The sequence below is a fragment of the Pristis pectinata genome, chromosome 1, assembly GCF_009764475.1.
Source record: "Pristis pectinata isolate sPriPec2 chromosome 1, sPriPec2.1.pri, whole genome shotgun sequence".
Classification (NCBI taxonomy): domain Eukaryota; kingdom Metazoa; phylum Chordata; class Chondrichthyes; order Rhinopristiformes; family Pristidae; genus Pristis; species Pristis pectinata.
This window is the reverse complement of record NC_067405.1, coordinates 100,469,576-100,490,943: the sequence shown is the minus strand read 5'-3', so window position 1 is coordinate 100,490,943 and position 21,368 is coordinate 100,469,576. Positions and strand designations below refer to the sequence as shown.

General features: G+C 36.8%; 1 protein-coding gene across 5 annotated transcripts in view; it reads right to left on the bottom strand.

Annotated features, from left to right (window-relative positions):
- Positions 1–289: 289 nt before the first annotated feature.
- Positions 290–21,368, bottom strand: part of LOC127575681 (RAS guanyl-releasing protein 1-like) — a 122,764-nt gene continuing 101,685 nt past the window's right edge. For 4 of the 5 annotated variants that reach the window (XM_052025622.1, XM_052025590.1, XM_052025601.1 and 1 more), the window contains 10 exons: positions 21,084–21,200; positions 19,213–19,488; positions 15,007–15,087; positions 12,689–12,793; positions 11,704–11,813; positions 8,881–9,025; positions 8,373–8,409; positions 6,119–6,262; positions 3,262–3,632; positions 290–2,603 (listed from right to left, as the gene is read on the bottom strand). In XM_052025622.1, the coding sequence (XP_051881582.1) occupies positions 2,445–2,603; positions 3,262–3,632; positions 6,119–6,262; positions 8,373–8,409; positions 8,881–9,025; positions 11,704–11,813; positions 12,689–12,793; positions 15,007–15,087; positions 19,213–19,488; positions 21,084–21,200 (1,545 nt within the window). In that variant the 3' untranslated portion in view covers positions 290–2,444. The remainder of the gene's footprint in view (positions 2,604–3,261; positions 3,633–6,118; positions 6,263–8,372; positions 8,410–8,880; positions 9,026–11,703; positions 11,814–12,688; positions 12,794–15,006; positions 15,088–19,212; positions 19,489–21,083; positions 21,201–21,368) is intronic. The other variant, XM_052025612.1, reaches the window with a different exon arrangement.

Below are 21,368 nucleotides of genomic sequence, written 5' to 3'. Positions count from 1 at the left end.
GTCATTAATCATTGATGCAAATATTAAAATAGTTTTGCTTTTGGGCCTCAAGTTAACTTAAAAAGCTGTGTTAATAACCATAATGATCTCTCATTAAATCCAGAGAGACCAGTCTCCTCCTCCACTGTCCTAAAGTCTTGGCCTTTTAAGCAAAAAAATTTCCCATTTTCAGGCTACAAGTAACATATTGTAGTCTCCTGGATCAAAGGCAAGTTGTAAACTAGTAGCCCCTGGCTTTTTACAAAAAAAAATAGACAAGAGGGAATTGTATTTTGAGGCTGCCTTTTAATATCTGATACTTTAAACAAATAAGTCCATTTTCATTATTACATCATGCTACAGATGACTTACCCATCACAAACAAGTCAGGTATACAAAAACAAATTTATCATACAATTATACATATATACAATCACTAAAATGCACGATTTGTTGTTTACTTTATAAAAGAAGTTACTTACCTAAGCTTTAAAGCTCATTTTGCTTCTAAATGGTTTATACTGCTTTTCATTATACATAAAGATCTAAGTAAAATTACAGATAACAGCTTTAATTTTTACAGCCTGCTGATTTGACAACCTTAAATGTATTCTGTGAGTATATGAGAGCCTTGTAGTTGTCCAAATAATGATCTAATTTACTGGTGCAGAACAAAGCCATGAGTAATATTATCTGATAAGGTTTGCAATGCATATAGAAGAGTGGTGGTTTATTAAACCAATGGAAATAGATTTTGTGGATTCTGTGCATTTTATATTCAAAATGTAGACACTGAGCTATATTCAAATTTCTTGTCATTCCCTGTATTCGCACCTGAGTTGATGCAGGCAGATAAAAAAAAATAGTGACATTTATTTTATGTCAACTATTTAGACCAAGTTTTAATGTTGTTTCAGTTTTGTGACTCTCTGTAAAAGGCAAGGAAAATCTCTGACACTGATTCTGTGTTTTGACTGGATTACAGGCTGTTTTAGATTACATTGACATTTACATTGCAAATATTCAAGGGCTATTTTACACTAAAGCATCAATATACTTGACTCAATTCAAAAAAAAAACTTCCATTGTTTGTGTAATCTAGAGAAAGCTATGTATGGTCCAGGGAGATGTACAAAATGCAGTATAATTTAGTTATAGACAGATAAAATATTAGCTAACATGCTTTGTGCATTCAGATTCATACATACAGGAAATTGTGAAGTATTTAAGCTATTGCAAATGAAAAAATCAACATATTTACCTCCTTGAGATTGCAGTTACTGAACTTAGCCATTCAACCTTGATCATCAGCTCAGTTCTGAATATGACTATTTAATATGTGGTAGGTGAGCAGCAAAAGTGATTGCCTGTGCTGTGTGAACTTGCCTTGCAATATCCATGACATTTTTAAACCTAGACCTGTGAAGCTTCTGAGTAATCCTTGAGTCACTATGATTCATCTCTGATGACTTAAGAACTGATTACACCAGTGAGATTAATCAACTTTTTAAGCAGGTTGTCTTGGAGAAATGCAATTTGATGGCTTTAAAATGATGATTGGCTTTGTCATGTTAAATAAAAGCTTCATGGCAGTTTCTTGTTTCAATGGCTTAATACAGTTAAAGATGTATGTACAGTATTATTTTTACAAAGCTTTCTAAACAAAAGAAATTTACTAGGAGTGCCTTTTCTTGCCTGATACCGCAAAATACTTTGAAATGCAGTTACGATTGTAATGTAATTTGAAAATAGTGATATAAAAATAATGTGTTGGTCACTATGGCTATTTGATTGTGGTGGATAAAGCTGCTTAATTTCAATTCTTTTATTTAAAGCTGACATAATGGAGGTTGATGTGTAATCAGGGAATGTTTCACCTCAATTGTCTCTCATCCAGAACCAATAGTAATTTTACTTCTGGAATAATTTAATTTTTTGCATTAACTAGATTGCATTATTAAGAAATTATTATTTATTCTGCATAATTAAAAGATCCACATTAAGTTTTTTTTTGGCATATAACTCCAAATAAAATAGGAGGGAATAACCTTTGGTGATAGTTTAAGTCGTTGATAGTGATAGGCTGCCTATTATCCATTGCTTGTAACTTTTGTGATATTGCTCATTTTATACTAATGCCAGTTAAAATTTGCCTCTGTGTGATCCTACAAAGTTGTCAGTTTTGGTTTCTGAAACCACCAAAGATGATTTTTCATCAAATATCCCCCCCCAAATTCAACCTTCTGCTTGGAGGTACATTTGATTCTTCATAAAGTTAGTATTTAGTGTTTGTATTAATGCTCGATTTTGCAATCTTAAAAACTAATAGTTTTTTTTTGTTTACCAAGAAAAAAAAAGTTAAATAGTGGGAAAATTTTTACCAAAAAATCCTCACTTCTTTAACATTCTGTATTTACCATAGTACTATGAACAGACAGTTGATATGAGCGCTAAATAAATTATGCTTATGAAGAGCTGCTTGGATCTATGATCATATGTTTTCGTAATGAATCAAGTTGTTCGGAGAGAGCTTTAATCTCCTGCTGTGCCTCCAATAACTTTGTCTGCAGATTTGTGTTTTCAATGTGCAGCTTCTCCTTCTCTTCTCGAAGCAGGTTTCTTTCCTAAAAACAGAAAATTTATAATTATGTACAACTTTTCAAATGGTTTTGATTTCCTATTTTCTAAAGCCTTCATTGTACCTTGCTAATAATTTCACAAATGTTAGACAAAGCAATTTGATGTTCTAATTTAGAACATAAATCAATAGTCATAAACATTGAAACCATGAAAATGGATGATATAGTCTTGCTTAAATCCTTTTAATGCCAAACAAAACTTGTATTGAATTTGAATTGGCTTCTGTATCCTTTTGAGATCTTCAATACAGCAGATGCAGGTATTAAAATACTTAAAACCATCATCTGCTCTACAAGGAAATGCCTGTGGAGAGAAAGAAGAATACATGTTTTAAGTATTCCCTCATTGCCTGGTCCAGCTACCACTGTATTGTCATAATCAACTAGGTTGAATTTGCCACAGTGGAGCTGACTAGGATATGCTGTTTTATTTCAGGTCAGTGATGTTATTGAAATAGATGGGTGGATGGAGATCCAACATGTAAGTGTCTCCTGAACTTTTTTTTAAACAAACTTATAAAAATCAGAAATAGATGAAGTTTATTTTAACCATATATTTTTAGTACATTGAACAAAATATATTACCTGATTTTTGCCTCTTAAGTAGTTTAATTGAAGCTGAGAGAAAAATTTGATTTTATACCTTTTCCAGTTGAAATATTCGATGGTCCTTAGTAAAATCATCTCCTTTAGGCTTATGAAAGGAAGCCATATTTTCCCATTTAACACAAGGTCTTCTGCGAGTTGGAACAGGACTTGGACATAGTGGAAGTATATTTGGGGACAGCAGAGAGGTGTCTGTCTTCACTTTTCCCAGAGAAGCAGCTTGATTTCCAGTGGTATCTGTGTCTGAGCTAGAAATGTCTGTCTGTGAAGCTTTGTGCATTACAACAGGCTTCAGTCTTACTGAAACTTTCTGTGCTGAGCTGCCCATTAGTACGATAGTGCGGTCCTTGCGTTCAGAATGGTTATGCGCTTCCTCATTAAAGTATGTGAATGGTCCGTCCTCATTTCCTGCAATATTTGTAATGTGAAAGGTGTCAGCAACCTTTAGAGAATGAGATAACAGATATACATATGAACAACCCATATTTAAGCATGGCCTTCTATGTGTTGATTTACAGATAGTCTTCTGTTCTATTACGTATAGATTCCATGAACTATCTGACCACCAGCAGGAAGCTAATTCGTGTATACCTCCTTGTCTCATTTTTTAAAAACCTAAATCATATTAGTATGATTCAGTGTCAGCATCTGACCTCCAGCAAGTCTTTTGCAGTACAGAGAGGTGATGGATGAAAATACAGTGCACATCAGAAGATAAAGTAGCAGCAATTCAAATAGAATTTGTGCATCTGCATTTCTAAACGTAAGGTTTTGTTCCTAATAATTCTCAGATCATGTTCTGAGTGAAGCTGTTGCCTCAGTAACCCTCCGACCCTCTCAAGATTCCAAAGGGCATTTTCTATTCCATTTCTTTTCCAGTTCCCTTACTGCGGGAAATGATGATAAATCTTTGAATAATGCCATGGAATTTCTTTTACATTCTTGTGAATGAGAGGACAGTTTTTTTTGTTTAAATTCTTGTCTTGCACTAAAAGCGAGGAAAGCTCCTGGACTTAATGGCCAACATTTTATAGTTTTAAAAGACGTGAATGCAGTAGTTTTGAAATTCCCTAAATATAATCCTACCATTCAAGAAAGGAGGGAGAGAGAGGACAGAAAACCTAAGGCCAATTAGCCCGTTAGCAGTAGGAGGGGAAAATATTAGAACTTATTTTGGAAGATATGGTAACATGGAAAATTCTGATAATAAGGCAGAGTTAACAAGGTTTTATGAAGGCAAAATCATGTTTAACAGATCTATTAGTGGTTTTGAGGGTATAACTAGCCGATAGCTAAGTGGAAACATGTTAAACCATTTTGCCCTGCCATCCAAAGTCTTTAAAATTCTAACATACTCAGATTTAAAATTCACAATTACTGTTTTCAAAATTCTTTCTCTAGCCTCTTGGTTCCTATCAATATCTTGAAACCTTTCTTTATTGTTCTAAATTACAGGGAATAGTCTTAGTTTCTGTCATTGTTTATAGTTTCACTGTTACTCATCTATGATTGCCTTTAGGAAATCCAAATATACCACATCTCCTACTTACACAGATGTAGACATGGAAAATTACAAAGATACCATTTGATTAGGGAAACCTTCCAGTCCTAGCAAATGAGCAATCATTTACTTTGGTCCAAAGAGGTAGAGCAGACTACTTTCAAAGTGCTTAGAAGCTAGGTTCCAAAGTGAAATGGAGTCCTTGTCCATATATTATTCAAGTGCAAAGGACAGGTGCAGAAAATATTGAGAGGCTAATAGAATGTAGTCCTTTCTATATGAAGGACTTGCTTACGAGAGGATAGTAGTTAAGTATATCTACACAAAGCCCCGGTTAGACCAATGCAATAGTACATCTACGCCTCATGCACCCCAAAGCAATACATCCTAATGGGTGGCACTCAGAATATTCTCGAGATATGGTCTAACCAGGTCTTTGCATGGATGTATTTAACTGGGGAGAATGATAAGGGTTCAACCAACCAGGACTGGGCTAAAGACAATTAGCCTCTTTGGAGGGGGTGGGGGGAGGAGGATAATGAATAATTAGAATTAATAATTACCATAAGAACTGTGGCTGGATTGTCATTGTTCAGAAGTAACTGAGGAAATTGGGATAGAGTAGGAAAACAGTCTTGAGCTACAATTTTAACCATACTATTGAACTGCAGAGTGAGCTCGAGCATCCAGAAGGCCCACTCCTAATTCTTAAGCCTTAAGGTCAAAAATTCAATAATGCTTCCTCAGAACTGCACTGAAGTAACTACCTAGATTCTGGCTAGGATTTTGGAGCAATGTTTGAACCCACAATCCTCTGACTCAGAGGTTGGAATAATTTATGAAATGTCATCCTGGTATGAATGTCTAGAGGTGGGTGCTATCTGCAGGCCTAACTTCTTGACTTGATCTTCCAGCTTGCGAAACATTCATCAAATTTACAGCTAGTTGTTATCCTAACCCTTTCTGGTCCTCCTAAGAAAATCTTGGATTGGAATTAACTTGCTAGTTTTCAAGTACACATCACATGGCAGTTGGTTTCAGAATTATTGGCAAAGATCTAGGAGACAGCACTATTGCTTGATTGAAGCTAATGTGTGGCCAAGATGAGTCAGGACAGGTGGATGAATGATTAGGTTATTCTTAAACTATTTCAGAAGATAACATTCATTGCAATAAAATATAATCAAAATGTTTCTCTTAACATAACTAAAAAAAATCAAGTAATTTAGCTATTTAACAAAGCAAAATACAATTTCTACAAAGTACAGGTGTATTATACTTAGAGGTATACATCTTTTATCTAAATCACTGTTAAACACAAAGATCTCAGCAGAACCATTTCTAAATGTGCTTTAATCTAAAAACTACACTATTGTAAGAAAGGTGATATTACCAATGTTGTAGCCTTTAGTTCCAGCAGGACAGAGTGCAGTGGGAGTGGAGCTTGATGTTGGACTGGAGTCTGTAGTCTTGGGTCTGTTTTTGCATTCCAGGACCACCAGGTCTCGACACTGTTTGTGACAGTTCATGCCACAGTCTGCACAATGAAAAATAAACTATTAGACACGAACAAAATCTTACAACAGGACAGACATTTCCAACCAGAAAATTGACAGTGTTCAGAAACACATGCAGTTAGTGTGAAACATTTGTAGGCAGCAATTTTGCAGTGTGTGAAGTTGCTTTGGGCAGCCATAAAAATAAAGGTTTTTACCAACCACAATCAAGTGCTGTAGAACTTTACCACATTTATCTATGATTAGAAAAATACTGAGTGTTGAAATTTTGAACATTTAATTGGTTTAAAAATAACCAAAGTTTTTGCACAGTGTCAGGATATATAAACTAATAATCCTTGCACATATACCGTCTTTGTTTTCTAAAAAAACCTCATTCTTCTGCTCCCCAGGAACGTAGAGGAAATGTAAATGTAGCTGTCTCCTCAAGATGTTCTGACAGCATTGTTAAAATTTATTTTCTATGTGTTGAATGCCAGCAGGTGTCTCCTCAGCTTGCATTGCCTATTAACATCACATTGAATGCATTGGTAGAGTCTAATTAGAAACTAATTGAGTTTTCTTCAGAACTTTCATTGCATCAGGGTTTCAGATTCCCAACACTGAAAATAAAGTGACTGAGTTCTATAACTACTCCTATGCTGAATTAATATTTTGTGTTTTTATTTCACAATTGACCTTTGATTTTGTACCTAAACATTTTCAAACTCTTTGGGGTGTCTTGAAGTCATTCTACTTTGTTTGGTTAAAAAAGTAAATTGTTGCATCTATATCTGTAGTTTTGTAGTTATTAACCCACACCAGTAAAGGGGAGCTGATTTAAAGTAGCTATAAAGATTTACTCTGGTATTCTGTGGATTTGTTGATCAAAAGCCCATCTTGGGGTCAAATAGGACACAAAGGTTGCAAGCATCTCGTTCACTTTACCAAGGAGAGGGGAAATGCAGTGTGCGATGGAGCAAATGAGACCCAATGCTGAGAAGTAATTTACCTGAAATATTATTGTTGTGTTTCTATCACCACAGGTGCTTCCTGATCTCGTGAGTAAATTCAGCAGCTTGTATTTCAGATTTGTAGCATCCATACTTATGTAATGAAAACCTTTCTTTATAATCTCAAGTTAACGGGCTGACCCTAGCCTGCCCTCATTCCTTGCACAATACCCACTCTGCAATTAACCTGGAGGGTGTGTTTCTCATGACCCATCTTGTGAGGCATAGTGACAGTGAGGCCACAGGTGCTGGACTTGAGGACCTGCCCCTGCTGTGCCGTGATGTCCATTTTGCCATCGTCAAGGGCCTCTTTCTGATAGTCAAATACATTTAAATGCAATTCAAATTAGTGTAAATTATTTTTTTAAATGAAACAAATTTACTTGAACTGCTAGAAATTAACAACAAAGATTTAAAGGGAAAGGAAAATAAATAAACCACTTAGCTTTTTAATCAAGGTCAGTGACCTATTTAAATGAATGGCGTAATGCTACTTCTACCCGTCATAACAGAGGGCCTGGAATATAAAGTGGATCCAGCAACACTGGCCTCTAACCTCCAGTTAATGTCACTTGCGCATTGCAATGGGCAAGAGTGACCTCTGACAGGGATGTCATCGGCATTTCACTATGAAACTGTTGTAATAGTCTTTAAGTTTATCAGGCCAAGCATGATTTGGCCAGGTAATTTTAACGACCATTACAGTTTATCCCTCATAAAATGGAACTCTTTTTATTTGTCTTTAGTTATATTGTACGTTACATTGTTGATGAATTGAGTATAATTTATTCTCTTAGGGTTGGTGAAGCTGCTAGCAATGTTGATTAAAGACTAAAGATTGGCTTTTATGCCACTCACTCATGTTGCAAACTTTGTTTAACTATTCATACATTGACAAAATTGTAGCTGTGTATTGCTTGATTGCAATAAGCTGTTTAATAAAGTCCAGTTTGCTATAGAAATATAAGCCAGAGAAAGTGATTTTCAATTAGCACCATTTCTCAAATAGAATTTGTAAAAGTGATTCCACTAATACAACAATTTCACAAATCTATTTGCATAAGCTTGCTGTGAGTATTGAGAGATTACCAAAATTCTTCAGCATTGTTAACATGGTTTTTAAAGAAATCTCACTTGCCTCTGCATCTGTATCCTTGTTTTATGACACCCCAGATCTGCAAAGAGTAAACAGACATTACTTTGGTTTTGTAAACTTGAAGGAATGGAGAATAGTTAACCCAGTAATTGGACAATCATTTGCAGTTTTTGAGAAGAGACCAACAAGGCAGCATTTATTCCCCATCTTAGTATGTCATGTGGACATTAACATCAACCACACGGTGTGAGAATAGAATTGCTTGTGGCCCAAATACAACAGTGATGATAACTTCCCTGAAGGACATCTAGTTGGGTTAATACAATGTTACAACTCTAATAATTTTCCAGGTACTATCTCACAAATTACCAGTCTTAACTAATTCAAGTGTGAGTTTAACTTACAAACCCAGCATTATTAACCATTAAAAATGTTTTATGTATTATCTAAGTGCTGCTGGAATAATTACTTGACAAAAGCTATCTGGCTACTTTACATCTGATCCAGAGGCATGTTACAAGCCAGGAAATGATGGGTGAAAATTGCTTACGAATCCAGCACAGTTGTCACAGAAGGTAGGTTTCAGATATGTTGTCTCTTGGAAATTATGGAGAAAGCCTTGGACTGACTTTGAGAAGATGGAACTGGACCTCATGAAATATGCTGTAATTTCCTCTCTGCTTATTAGTCCTTCACTGTAAAATGAGAATTGTTCATTATTGAAGCTTTTGTGTACATGTGGAACTACTACTTAACAGGAGCTCTGTGTAAACTATTCTGGTAAAAATGGCAGTGAAAGCAAAGTAGATTATTGTAGGCTTTGATACTAATTACAAATCATATTCTGCAATGATCACTGCAAGCTATATTTTTTTTGCACCATTTTAAATAATTCACAAGTGACAACAGTATTGGCACAACATTGAATACAATTAAGCAATGCTGTCATGCACAAACATGTAATTGGGCAATCATTCGTTTCATACTCAGGAAGAAAACAGTGCTACATGATGACATTGATTTACTTTATAGAAGTGTCAATGATATGTGCTTAGCTTATCACATTCTGTGTGCACCTTTTGAGAGTAAAAGACTATTGATTAGTGTAAAACAATGTAATTTAGCCGTAATATGTTTCACTTCAGCACTGGGTAATGTCCACTGTTTTAACAGCTGCAGTCAATTTATGTGAGTGCCATCAGCTCCTGGCTCTCTTGACTATAGTTACCACCATTTTTGTGGCTGGAGTTGTATGTGATGGCATTAAACTGTATATTTGACTGTGGCAACAGTGGTAAATACTAATATGCTGCATCTTAGACTCCTGACCACGAATGGATTTAGATTTCAGATGCAGAATTTGTAATGAAAAACCTTAATGGTACTCCCGCCAAAACTGACAAATGCTCTCAAAAATTTATCATGCTATTTTAATGGTTGCTGATGAAATACAAATGTTCTAAGTTCAAGCACACCAGTAAACCCATTATTCCATCCTTTTCGAGAGGTAATGCTGAATTGTAAAGACAGTATTGAGATTCTTTTAAATGCATTTCTGATTCTTTGCGATAATAGTTTGCAGAGAAATTTTTTAAGATTTAATGCTGGATAAACTCCTGTTTTCCCTTTGTCAAATGTATGAGAATGTTTATTAGTCTGAATACAAAGCAAAGTGCAAGTAAAGAATTATTATGCTGGCAGTTGCATATTTCACTACCTCCTTTCTCTAGTACCAAAAGCATTACAAGCCTATGAATATTGCACCCTGTACAATTGGTCTCTAGGATCCATAATGAGTTGGTCCGTGTGGACCTTTGTTAATTTAGTGTGCCATTTTGTTGCTTTGCATGTATATTTCTGTGCACTTAGAATCTTCTGTATCCTGCTAGTGACATTAGTGAGTCGTGCCTATATTTATAGAAATAGATACTTGTTATTGTTGCTAAACAAAAATGATAAGTAATGATAGACGTACAAGAGTGGTATGGTGGTGCAGCAGTTAGTGCTGCAGAATCAGAGCTTCAGGTGCAATCCTGACCTTGGGTGCTGTCTGTGAAGAGTTTACATGTTCTCTCCATGTGTTTCCTCCCACATTTCAAAGGTACCTTGATAGGTTAATTGACTACTGTAACTTACTCTAAGGGGCAATTTAATGGCAAAGGGGAGGTGATTGTTAGGAACATGCGAGCAAATTGGTTTGCAGGGATATAGGGAAATAAGAGGGGGCATGGATCCAATATATTGCACTGTACTGCTGCGACAAAACAGCAAATTTCACAACATATGTCAGTGATAATGAACCTGATTCTGAATAGGTTTGCTTCTCTGGGAGCTGGTGCGAATGACTTCTGTCCATTCTTTGTAAGAAACAATACTAGATGTAAATCATGGATAGAGAGTCAAGGGAAGGACCAGAAAGGGTTGATTCAATAGAGGTATTGAAAATTAAAAGGTTTTGAGGAGGAGATGGGGCAAACTGGTTTCGAACAAAAGTAGGGTCGAATGCAAAGATTTAAGATAATTGGCAAAATCTCCCAAGGGATGAAGGGAAAATTCTTTTGTTTAACCAGTGAAAAGTGAGGTGAACAAGGAAATACACAACACATGGTAGAATTCTGAAAAGAGCATTGAAAGTAGCAGGCCTGGAAGATGAATTAGTTAAGCAATGAGCTTTTAACCTCCTTCCACACCCATGAATTATAGTCAGATTAGATATCGAAAGAAAAATGGAGAGAATGAAATGAGACTGGGTTAAAAAATGCATGGAAGAAAAAAATACAAACCCTCATGAACAAATTTCTACCTTCCATTCCATTTTTCTTTTCTGGATTGAGGAGAGTGAGTTGCATCGAGTGAATATATAATGATATATTTTGTCATTAAAATTATATTTAGTCTTCAACTTTTTGAAATCCCCCAGGAGACTGAGAGTGAACTCTGCTTGTTAAGCTAACAAAGCATTTTCACACTTTGTACCTGGCAATTTCTCACTCCATAACTCTTCCATGACACAGACTGTTGGAATTTCTGCAGATAATGGGTGACTTTATTATAGGCACAGAATTTGTTAGCAAATGATCACTTCCCAAAGGGAGTTGTATAGTATAGTATATTCAAGTATATAATCGATAAAGCTATAGGGAAAGAGCAAGGGAGTGGGAATAATGGGTTAATGCTTTGAAAGAAGTGGCACAAGTCTAAAATGTTTCTTCAGTATTGTAGCATGTGTGCAAAAAATACAAACTCAAAAAACTATCTGACATTACGACTTGAACGGCTAACTCTTTCAGTCATGCTAAAAACATTGGATTCTGTTGGAATGTGCTGTCACACTATTATGCTGTTATACCATTCTGAAATTTGATTTACCTACCAATCTTTGTCCATCACGCAAAAGGAAAAAGGAAAACTGGCAGCAATCTTTTCAAATTCCTCCTGTGAGATATAGCCATCCTGATCGTGATCATAATTTTTAAAGACAGACTGCGAAGAGCACACAAAAGGTTAAATTCATTAATAATAATGGGCGACCTTGAATAAAACCAGTAACTATGTTGATGTGAAGGTTGAAAGGCTAACTTTGGGAATTGTTTCTGCCAAATGTTATATTAAAGTCACAGGCTGATAAATAGGAAAAAATGTGGAAATTCCTGCAGACATCATTGTCTTTATCCAGACCAAGTGTTAGTCTAATAGGCGAGGAGGGAATTCATGAAAAATAGGAGCAAGAGTAAGCAATAATGCTGGTTCAGCTTGCTCTGCCATTTAATAAGATCATGGCTGATCTGGTCTTGCCTCAACCCTTTTCTGCCTTTTCCCAATAACCCTCGATTTCCTTCTAGTTACAAATTCTGTCTAACAGCTTTGAACATGTTCAAAGATTCAACCACCACACCCTCAAAGAAATTCTTCCTTATCTTAAATGGGTGACCCTTTATTCTGATACCAGATCCCCATTTGAACATCTTCACCCATGAAAGGAAACATCTTAGCATCTATCCTGTAAACAACACCCCCCCCCACCCCAACCGCTTCTTCCTCAGAATTGTATGCACTTCAAAAAGTTCACCTCCACTGAGTGCCTGACTAGCCCACTCACCAGATACAAGTGTTCTACAGGAATCAGTTGATTTCTATTCCTGTGCCCTGCTTGGTAAAAGCAGTATTTTTTTCTACCGAAAGAAATGCATTGATGGAATCTAATCATGGGAGGGGAGTACAACTTTCACCCAGTCCTCTTGCAACCTTTTAATGAATAATGCCAAATTTCACCAATACCCCTCCCCACCTCTCCTGTGTTGGAACTACGATTTGAAAAATAGTAACTACACTTATGATATGGTAAGGGAAAAACTCACATCAACCATCCGCTGAACATGTTTGCTGACAGTCTTTGGATCAGGCTTTGGGGATATTCCAGGGGCCCAGTCTGCTACAACAGGTGGCTTGCAAGGAGTTGCTGGCTAAATGAAACAAAGACCTGTAAGTTACATTGCAACTGCAAGTCTTCTGTGGCGGGAAAAGGACATGTATTGATGCAATTGTTGGATACTTAAATCGTGGCAGTTCTGATAACCTGACACAATTTCAGACAATACTAACTACCTGTTAACTTTGTGGAAGTTATACAAGGATCATTACATGTTGAGTCCTCAGGACTTTAAACTGTTTATGGCCTTTGACAAGTCATAAACCTGGTATTCCTTTTCATAACAAGAATGTTTAATAATTGTTAAATAACAAAGGAATGTGTGAATTTATCTTGCAACAGTTCCCAATTCTCCATCATATTAAAATAAGTATTCCACAGCAACATGTATTATAAAAAAAAAGCCACAGTAAGGATAGGACCACCAAAAAATACACAGGATAAATTCATGGGTAATGACAAGAACTGTGGGGGCTTTGATCTGAAACATTAACTCTGTTTCTCTTTCTACAAATGCTACCTGACCTGTTAAGTGTTTCCAGCATTTTCTATTTTTATTTCTGATTTTCAGCATCTGTAGTTTTTAAATTTTCAAGTACTTTGAACAGTTTTGGTCTTCCAATTCTAAAATGGACAGGAAGGCATTAAAACTTCAACTGCAAAAAAAATTACTAGCTTAAGAACCAGAGATTTTCTCTGCTCACAAAGATTGGACTCGCCAGAGGTCTTTTCTGTACAAAAGAGAAGATAGGAATTTTACAGGGTAAATGTCAGAAAATGGTTTCTCTTCTTGGCAGGTCAAATTTATAAATATAAGACAGCCAATAATAAATCCAGTAGGGAGTTCATAAGAAACTATTTTACCCAGTCAATTGTTAGAAGGTGGAAGTCATTACCATCAGGAATATGAGAGGTGATTGGAAATGGGATGCTGACTAAATTCAAGATTGAGTAAAGAACAGGATATAGTGATGAGATTAAGTGAAGGGTGGAAGAAATCTTCTCTGGAGCATAAATACTGTTTGGAACTTGTGGGATCAAACAGACTAGTTCTATGCTGCAAATACTTTCCAGTAATATTTAATATATTGATTATGCATCTCAGACAAATCTGGCTGACCTAAAATTTGGGTGTTGAGAAATTGAAACTGCAGCATTACAAGATCTCGTTCCGTCGACTGCCTGAATCAATTCAAGACCAGCAGGGATTGCAGAAGCAAGCCTCCAGCTGTAGACATTTACCTCAGAGCTTCAACAATAGCCTCCAGGGATTAATTTAACTAAAGTGCTTATACACCATTTCTATGTCCCTAGAAAATAAGAGCTCACACCCTACAGTAGGACACAAAGAATCAGCCCTGATAGCAGACTTCCACTGTTAGTTCACATGACTTCCATTGTTTTTCTGTGGAAGAGAAACACCGAAACCACCTTTGCCACAGCAATTGGACCAACACGCAATAAGGATGTTGCAATGTTGATTTCAATGATAGATAAACCGCCAGGCCAATATTGCAGAAACTTCTCAGTAAATGATGTCATCCATTTTGAAAGAATTCAGATGTATCCAGATAGTCAGTGAAATATCTTAAACTGATTTAATTTGGATTACACCAACTGGATGGGAAGAAGGGTACCCACTACCACAGAGATCCAGACTGATAATGCAGCATTATTTAAACAGTTTTGTTCAGATATGTGAGCTTAATTTTGATTTTGGGCAATTGTATAAAGTAAGTGGTATTATATCAGTTACCCATTAAACATTTCTCCCAGTGAGATGTGCATCAGGGCTGATGGATTGACACCTGATTTACATATATATCATAAAAAAAAGTGGCTCTCAAATATTTTACAAATAAATGTCTTAAGTTCAAGTCATCTTGGCTTCGCAGTTTCAACAAACACTGACCTCTATATGTAATTTATAAATACAAAAGAATAGTCTGTTACTTTTAATGTAACAAAGATTTTTTTTGCAATATAAAGCTTCCCAGATATTTAATATGCCTTCAGCCTAAAATTAATCGCATGTTTGCTTAAAGAGTCGTAATGCTCCTGATTTGAACATGATCAAATCTGATTGTCTTCCAAATTTCACCACCCGCAATTTCACGATATATAACTTATCTGGCAATCTGACAAGATAATTGCAGCTACAATCAACTGTAATGCATATCACAATATGGCACTTAATGTGAAACAGCAATATCAAGTGACAGAAATCGTATTAGGAAACTTTCTTACTGGAGCTTTATTGTTTCGTGGCTCACGTGCATATGAAAGCTCATAAATTTCATCTTCTGAGTAGTAGAGGTCCAGTGAGAGCTGAAATAGTGCAGAGTATCAGTTACACAAACTGCTTTCAACAAATGTTTCAGTTTTCACTCACTGCACTACATAAGTGACCCATGTTTGGCCAGTACCTTTTATTGTATATTGGTAGACTCACTAATTGAGAAATGTTATACTCTTGCAGTTCAATTAATGATTTACTGATGATTCAAACTACTGCAAATACCTACAGAGGGCACGAGTAATTCCGATTACAGATGGCCTACATTAAAATGGTAATTATTGCAGTCACACTTCATCTAACTGCATCAATAAAACCTTTTAAAGAAAGCCAGATACAGAATACTTTAGACTAAGATCTCAATTGTGGCTATGGCTTCTGATTCTCTCACCTCTTTTTGACTACCTTGCTGGGATAAGATTACACAGGTATCCTCACCCAGAACTAAGGTCTTGCCACAATAAGCATTACTGAGGACATTAACACTAGGGACCAATAGGTCATGTAACTGCAGAGGATATCTGAGTCTAGCCCCATTCCATACTCACCAGATGTTTACTAATGCTTTAATATTTCAGAAACAGATATATTATTTGTACATTCCCTTTCTTTATCCAGACGTGCTGTTGTAGTGATTCTAAGGCTGCTTTACAAGATCACCAAAGACTAGGTTCATATTCACTAGAGTGGCTCACCTGCATTTTTGAATACCATTCAGTATAAAAATACCACTTTAAGAAACTCATAAAACATATTTTAAACTGGCATAGCAAGCAGCAAATTAGTGTACAGTATAGGCACAAAATAAATTCACTGGTAAATATGTCTCTTCCCTAAATCAATGCTGCATCAAAGCAGACTGACATTCGTCTTATTACTTGAACACTCCTATCCTGGTATGCAAAGTTCTGTGAGAATCTATTCCTTTATATGTTCACCATCACCACGACCATCTACCCCCAGTCCCATCCCCAAATCTTCCCGTCTTCAGCGGCTATGACAGAAGTATGGGCAGAGTAGTAATATCTCCATTTATGTTGCTCTTGAGTAGGTGGTTTGGAGATGTACATAGTGTTAGTGATGACTCACACTCCAAGGCTCGGCTCAGCATTTTGTGGGAGAAGAGCAAGTTACTCAACAAAAAATTAATTTTACACGAGTGTCTATAAAGCCGGGTATTGAATTACATTAGACATTACATTGAAAAATTACAATGTTCAACATCACCATTGGTAAATGGTCATGGGAAAATCAAAATATTCAACACTTAATAGAGGAGCAAGTTAATGGTGTCCAGCCTGAAACCAGTCTGACTATTTGTGACTGATTTGCATTTTGATTTATAATCAGCAACTGGATTCTATTTCACGTTCTCTAATGGCCTGCCCAGAGGTTAATAATCCTTAATAAGACCCTGTAATTGAAGAACACTAGGTGAATTTGTTTGATTACATCTAGCAACAGCTGTGGAGCAGGCAGATTTTGCACTCTGAATAGCGAGCTGTGTTCTCACCAATCATCTGCATGCTTTTCAAGCATAGACTCTCCTGCATCCAGCATTGCAAATACTAAAAGGCAGCTCACTGGCTTTTAAGTGAATCTGCCAAAAGCAGTGTCAGCAGAGAATAGTGTATTCAGATTAATACTCATTGATTAGAATTTAAATTCACAAATTCTGCTTGCAGAATGGACCTTCACACTGCTAAATTAAATAATCTCTGTACAAACACAAAGGAAGTGTTGCGGTAAGGTCAAAGTGAAGCGACAACACAAAATGTATTTATGCTTTCGTAACTGCATTTCATACATTGCTCATTTTATTGCTGGCCATGCGGTTTAGATAAACCACAGAAAGGAAAGGACAACAATACTTAAAGGGCTTATCTGTATGAAAAAAGTGTTATGTACAACTATTTTATTAAATATTAAAGAAATACAAATAAAAACCTGCATTTATGTAGAATAGGTAACACAATGAAATGCTCCACAGCAATTAATAGGACCATACAGAATTAACGTTACCAAATAGAAGTGTGATAACACCAAACAGAAATTTGACACCACAGACCAAGCCACAGAAGGAAATATTAGGGGAGATGACCAAAGGTTTGGTCAGAGGTAGATTTTAAGGAGTGCCTTAAAGGATGAGGGGGTTTTAGGGAAATAATTACAGAGCTTAGGGCCAAGGAACTGACAAATGGCCACAAATATTGGAGGTAAATGTTAGGAGAGTGCAAGAGGCCAAAATTTGAAAAGGAAAAAGATAATAAGACTTGTATTGCTGAAGGTGTTACAGAAATGGCAGTGGTGAAGGGGGGTTGAGTGGGGTGGGGTGCAGTGCTGGGGCAAAGGAGCACGGCAATGAGGTTTGTTCATTAAGAAAAATGAAAACAAATTTCCCCTGTGACTGTTCAGTTAATAGGATCTTACTTTTAATCGGTAAAGTTTGCTGTTAAACTGTATTATCGCCTAATCCATGAACTAAGAGCACAAGGCTCTTGGTAAGTGAAGTTACCTGCAGCAGATTTTTGCTTTGCTCATTACTTTGCTTGCAACCGAACTGTGCAAGTGATTTCCTGATGCGTTTTGATGCAAATGATTTTGAGGTACCGTATAGCTTTAAACTTGTGAATTAAAAGGTATAGCCAGAAGATGGCAGCTCAAAATTTTACTTTGTCCACTTAGTGCCGCATTATCACATGCTAGATCTAAACTGGCATTTTGAGATGGAAGTGACAACCAGTGAATCATAATTAAAGTCTCTTACAACGTAAGTTTCACATTTTATTTGAGTTAAAATTTTGTTTTCCCTTAGAGGATAAATAAATTAAAATTTTAGAAGCCTTCAGAAGACCAGAGCAAATAGTTTTAATAAAAATGCAGAGGTCAAAAGCTTCTAAACTGTTTGGTTTGACTGATAAGTCGTTATATTTGAATAGTTATAAAAGGGCTATGGTGGTGATATATTGGAAATTTTTAACAGTATTCAACATTGTTTTTCTTTTGATTTATGAAAAAGACATTTAAAAGACACTGAGCTATACTTTGTTCTTACAGATAAAACTGGCTGTCAAGTGATTACAATATTGAATTGAATTAATAGCATTTTTCATCACAGTTAAGGAGCAAAAGAATATCAGTATTTTTGAATGCTCTAATTATAAAATTGATAACCCCTGTTGTGTTTAAATCTCTCTATGGGATTGGCTGTCCTTATATTTGTACCTCCTCTAGTCATACAACCCTCAGGTCTCTACAATGCTCCGGTTTTGATTTCCTGCACATCCTCCATTTCCTTCACCCCACCACTAGCAAGTATGACTAATTACCAAACTGCTTGGTTACATTCACTGATAAACTAGGCAGGAGAGGTTTGAAGAGCCCAGTGAGAGGAGTGAGGAACGAGGGTTGGCAGATCCAGGTCTGGTTTGCTTTGGACTCTATGCTCTCCAATCGTTCTGGATGTTGGTGGCTGTGATAGACTGAGAAGATCTGTACTCAATTTCAGGGCAATAGTAAGTCAACACAGGATCTGCACCTGAAGAGAGTTGCAGAGCCGGAGTGAAAGCAGTTTCCACCAGTCCCAGGGCCAGAGGATTGCCCTGAAACCAGCACTGCCTCAAGCAAACCACCAGATAGAGGGCAATCATTCAAACTGAGCCCTGGCTGTCAATCAAAAGAGTAGAGTCCGGGTGTCTGATCTTAACTCTGTGACCAAATCAGCAAAAGTGCCAGAGAATCACAGCAAAGCTTCAGTTCCACCCTGGACTATGTGAAGCCCATTGCCAGAACCCAGCAAGGAAGATGCTATCAGAGCTCATCTAATAAGTTCAGAACCTCTGCATTTGAACTGGAGTCCTGAAACTTGTCAGCATTTATCCTGAGGATCGACAGTGGTTGCAATTGGTCATCTAATCCAGATCAGATTATTTCAACAATAACACCAACTTGCACTTGAATAACACAGTGAAGGTTCAGTGAAGAACACATCTAGGTTCTGAGTTAATGATGCAAATTATGCACATCGTTTGCATTTATCATGTCATTTTTGAGATCCTTAATGCCTTAGTATTTGGAATGTCACTGTGAAGTTTTCAGTCTTAGGACTGTTTATCAATTGATAGAGCAAGCCAGCATTGGAGTAAAGGCAGACTTACTGTGAGCAAATGCACCAGGTCCTTGTTTGCTTCCAAAGGTGGTACAGTGTTCTGAAGCTGGACAAGCTCATTGATGTGGTTGTACAGAATCTGCAATTTGTGTATGTTAATCTTGCTATCTTCAACATAGTCTGGCAAGGCTTCGTGTAGTGAGATAAGATCTTTCAGGTGGACACCCAGAATAGGAATCTTGAAGTGTATGCAATCACCATAGACGCGTCGATAGCTGTTGTAGTTTCCACTGGACGAAAGCAGCTCAGTCATTTCATTCATTACCTACATTGAAAATGCCATGATTAGATTCTGAATGTTCTTACTTAAATGAATCATTTGTCTTAACCATCTATTTCTTCCATTTGATAGATGTGAGAGAACATGGCCAATAAAAGTGTAAGAATGAAAGCAATAGAACTTAATGTGAACACAAAATAGTCCACATTACGTAAGCCACCTGCCCTCGTCTACCTCTGCATCTGACTATTTGCGAAAGAGGTTTCTTCTTGAGATATTGTAAACCCTTGCCTGGAGTCGGCTACCATTGGAGCTTAGCTGCCAGGAATCATGTATTGCAGGTTTACCAGCCTAGTCAGTGACCGTTCTAATGTTGATAATAGATTTTAAAGTCTACAGTATTTTCAGTGCTACTGTCACAACTTCCTCTGAGTGATGTTCACAGGGAAAGCATTGATTTGTCAGTTCAGAATGGGATGTTGTAGTTTATAATCAGTACAACAGATCTTTGGCCACGTTTGATTTGGCTGGAGGTACAGTTGGGTCCAGAGTCAACAGTGAGATCATCCTAGGGCCAAACTTTCTGAATTAATTTCCGAACTACTTCTGCCAAAGGGACAAGAAGTGCCTAGGGATGATGACACAAGATCTTGAGTAGTTGAATGGTACTTGTGGCTCCTGATGAGAAATTATAGTTATCAATCCAGTTGCAGATCACAGCACACCTGCCTAAGTAATTAAAAATATTATTAAGAATTAAAAACGTTTGAGACCATACAATCAAGTGTTTCCTGGGTGGTAGGAACACGAATGCCTGATAATTACAGTCCTTTCTCAATGTGTACAAGTTCCTTGTATAGAATTCTAATCAAGTTGCCTTCATTATGAAAGCTTATATTGTATGGGAAAATAGTCTTTTCTGTTCTTAGAGTCAGAGAAAATTTACAGTCCAGAAGGAGACCACTTGGGTCCATTGTGTCCGTTCTTCATCTCACATCTTCATTTCCCAGTGCAAAAATATAACTTGAAACTGAAAATGATGGCATAAGCAGATAACATATATCTTTAATAAGGTACATTTTTCACAGAGGGTGTTCAATGTGGGGAAATTTTATACACCACACTGTGCTTGCACTAATACATGGAGGAAGAGCATTTAACCTACTCATTTCAACTATTTAAAGAAGTTGTGCTGTCTTGGAATGATGGTTTCAGACATTAAAGAAAAGTTCACACATGAAGAACTATAAATATGTATTTGCAAGATATTTAGATGAATGCAGCTATTGCCCAGCATACGTTGCATCTTTCATAGGGAGCAGGGGATTGAAAGCTACTGCAATCAGATGCTGTTCCCCTGTAGCCTCTCACCTGGGCCTCAAACATCCTACTTATTACATGTATCAGTGTGGAATGTAGTTTGCTGGCAACAGGAGACAACCACCCAAAGTCAGGCCTCTGGCTCAAGATCTCAGGTAACGTGACCTTTGGACAAGACGTGACCACAGGCGGCAAGAAAGGATTATGGGCCCACGGCAGTGAAATCCAGGCCGTGATCTTCACCAAATTTTAAGAAAGTTATTATCAATCTTGCAACATCACAAACTCTGGTGTAGACCTGCTCCAAGTAAAGCACCAACCTTGTTAACTTCATGAGGGACGCAGGCGCTTGTTTCTTTGAGTCTGGAGATTGAGCTGTGACACAAACCTCCAACCACGGCCATTAGTGTATTAAAGTTCTGCAGCTGCTGGAGTTTCTGAGGAGAAAGCCATATGACAATGCATTCTGAATCAGATGAGAAGAATGGCAGGGCTGTGAATGATTGAGGTTTACTGTACCGGCAACCCATAATTATAATCACCACCTGGATTCAAAACAGTAAAATATATAATCTGAAATACTTAAGCAAACATATTTTCCTGTG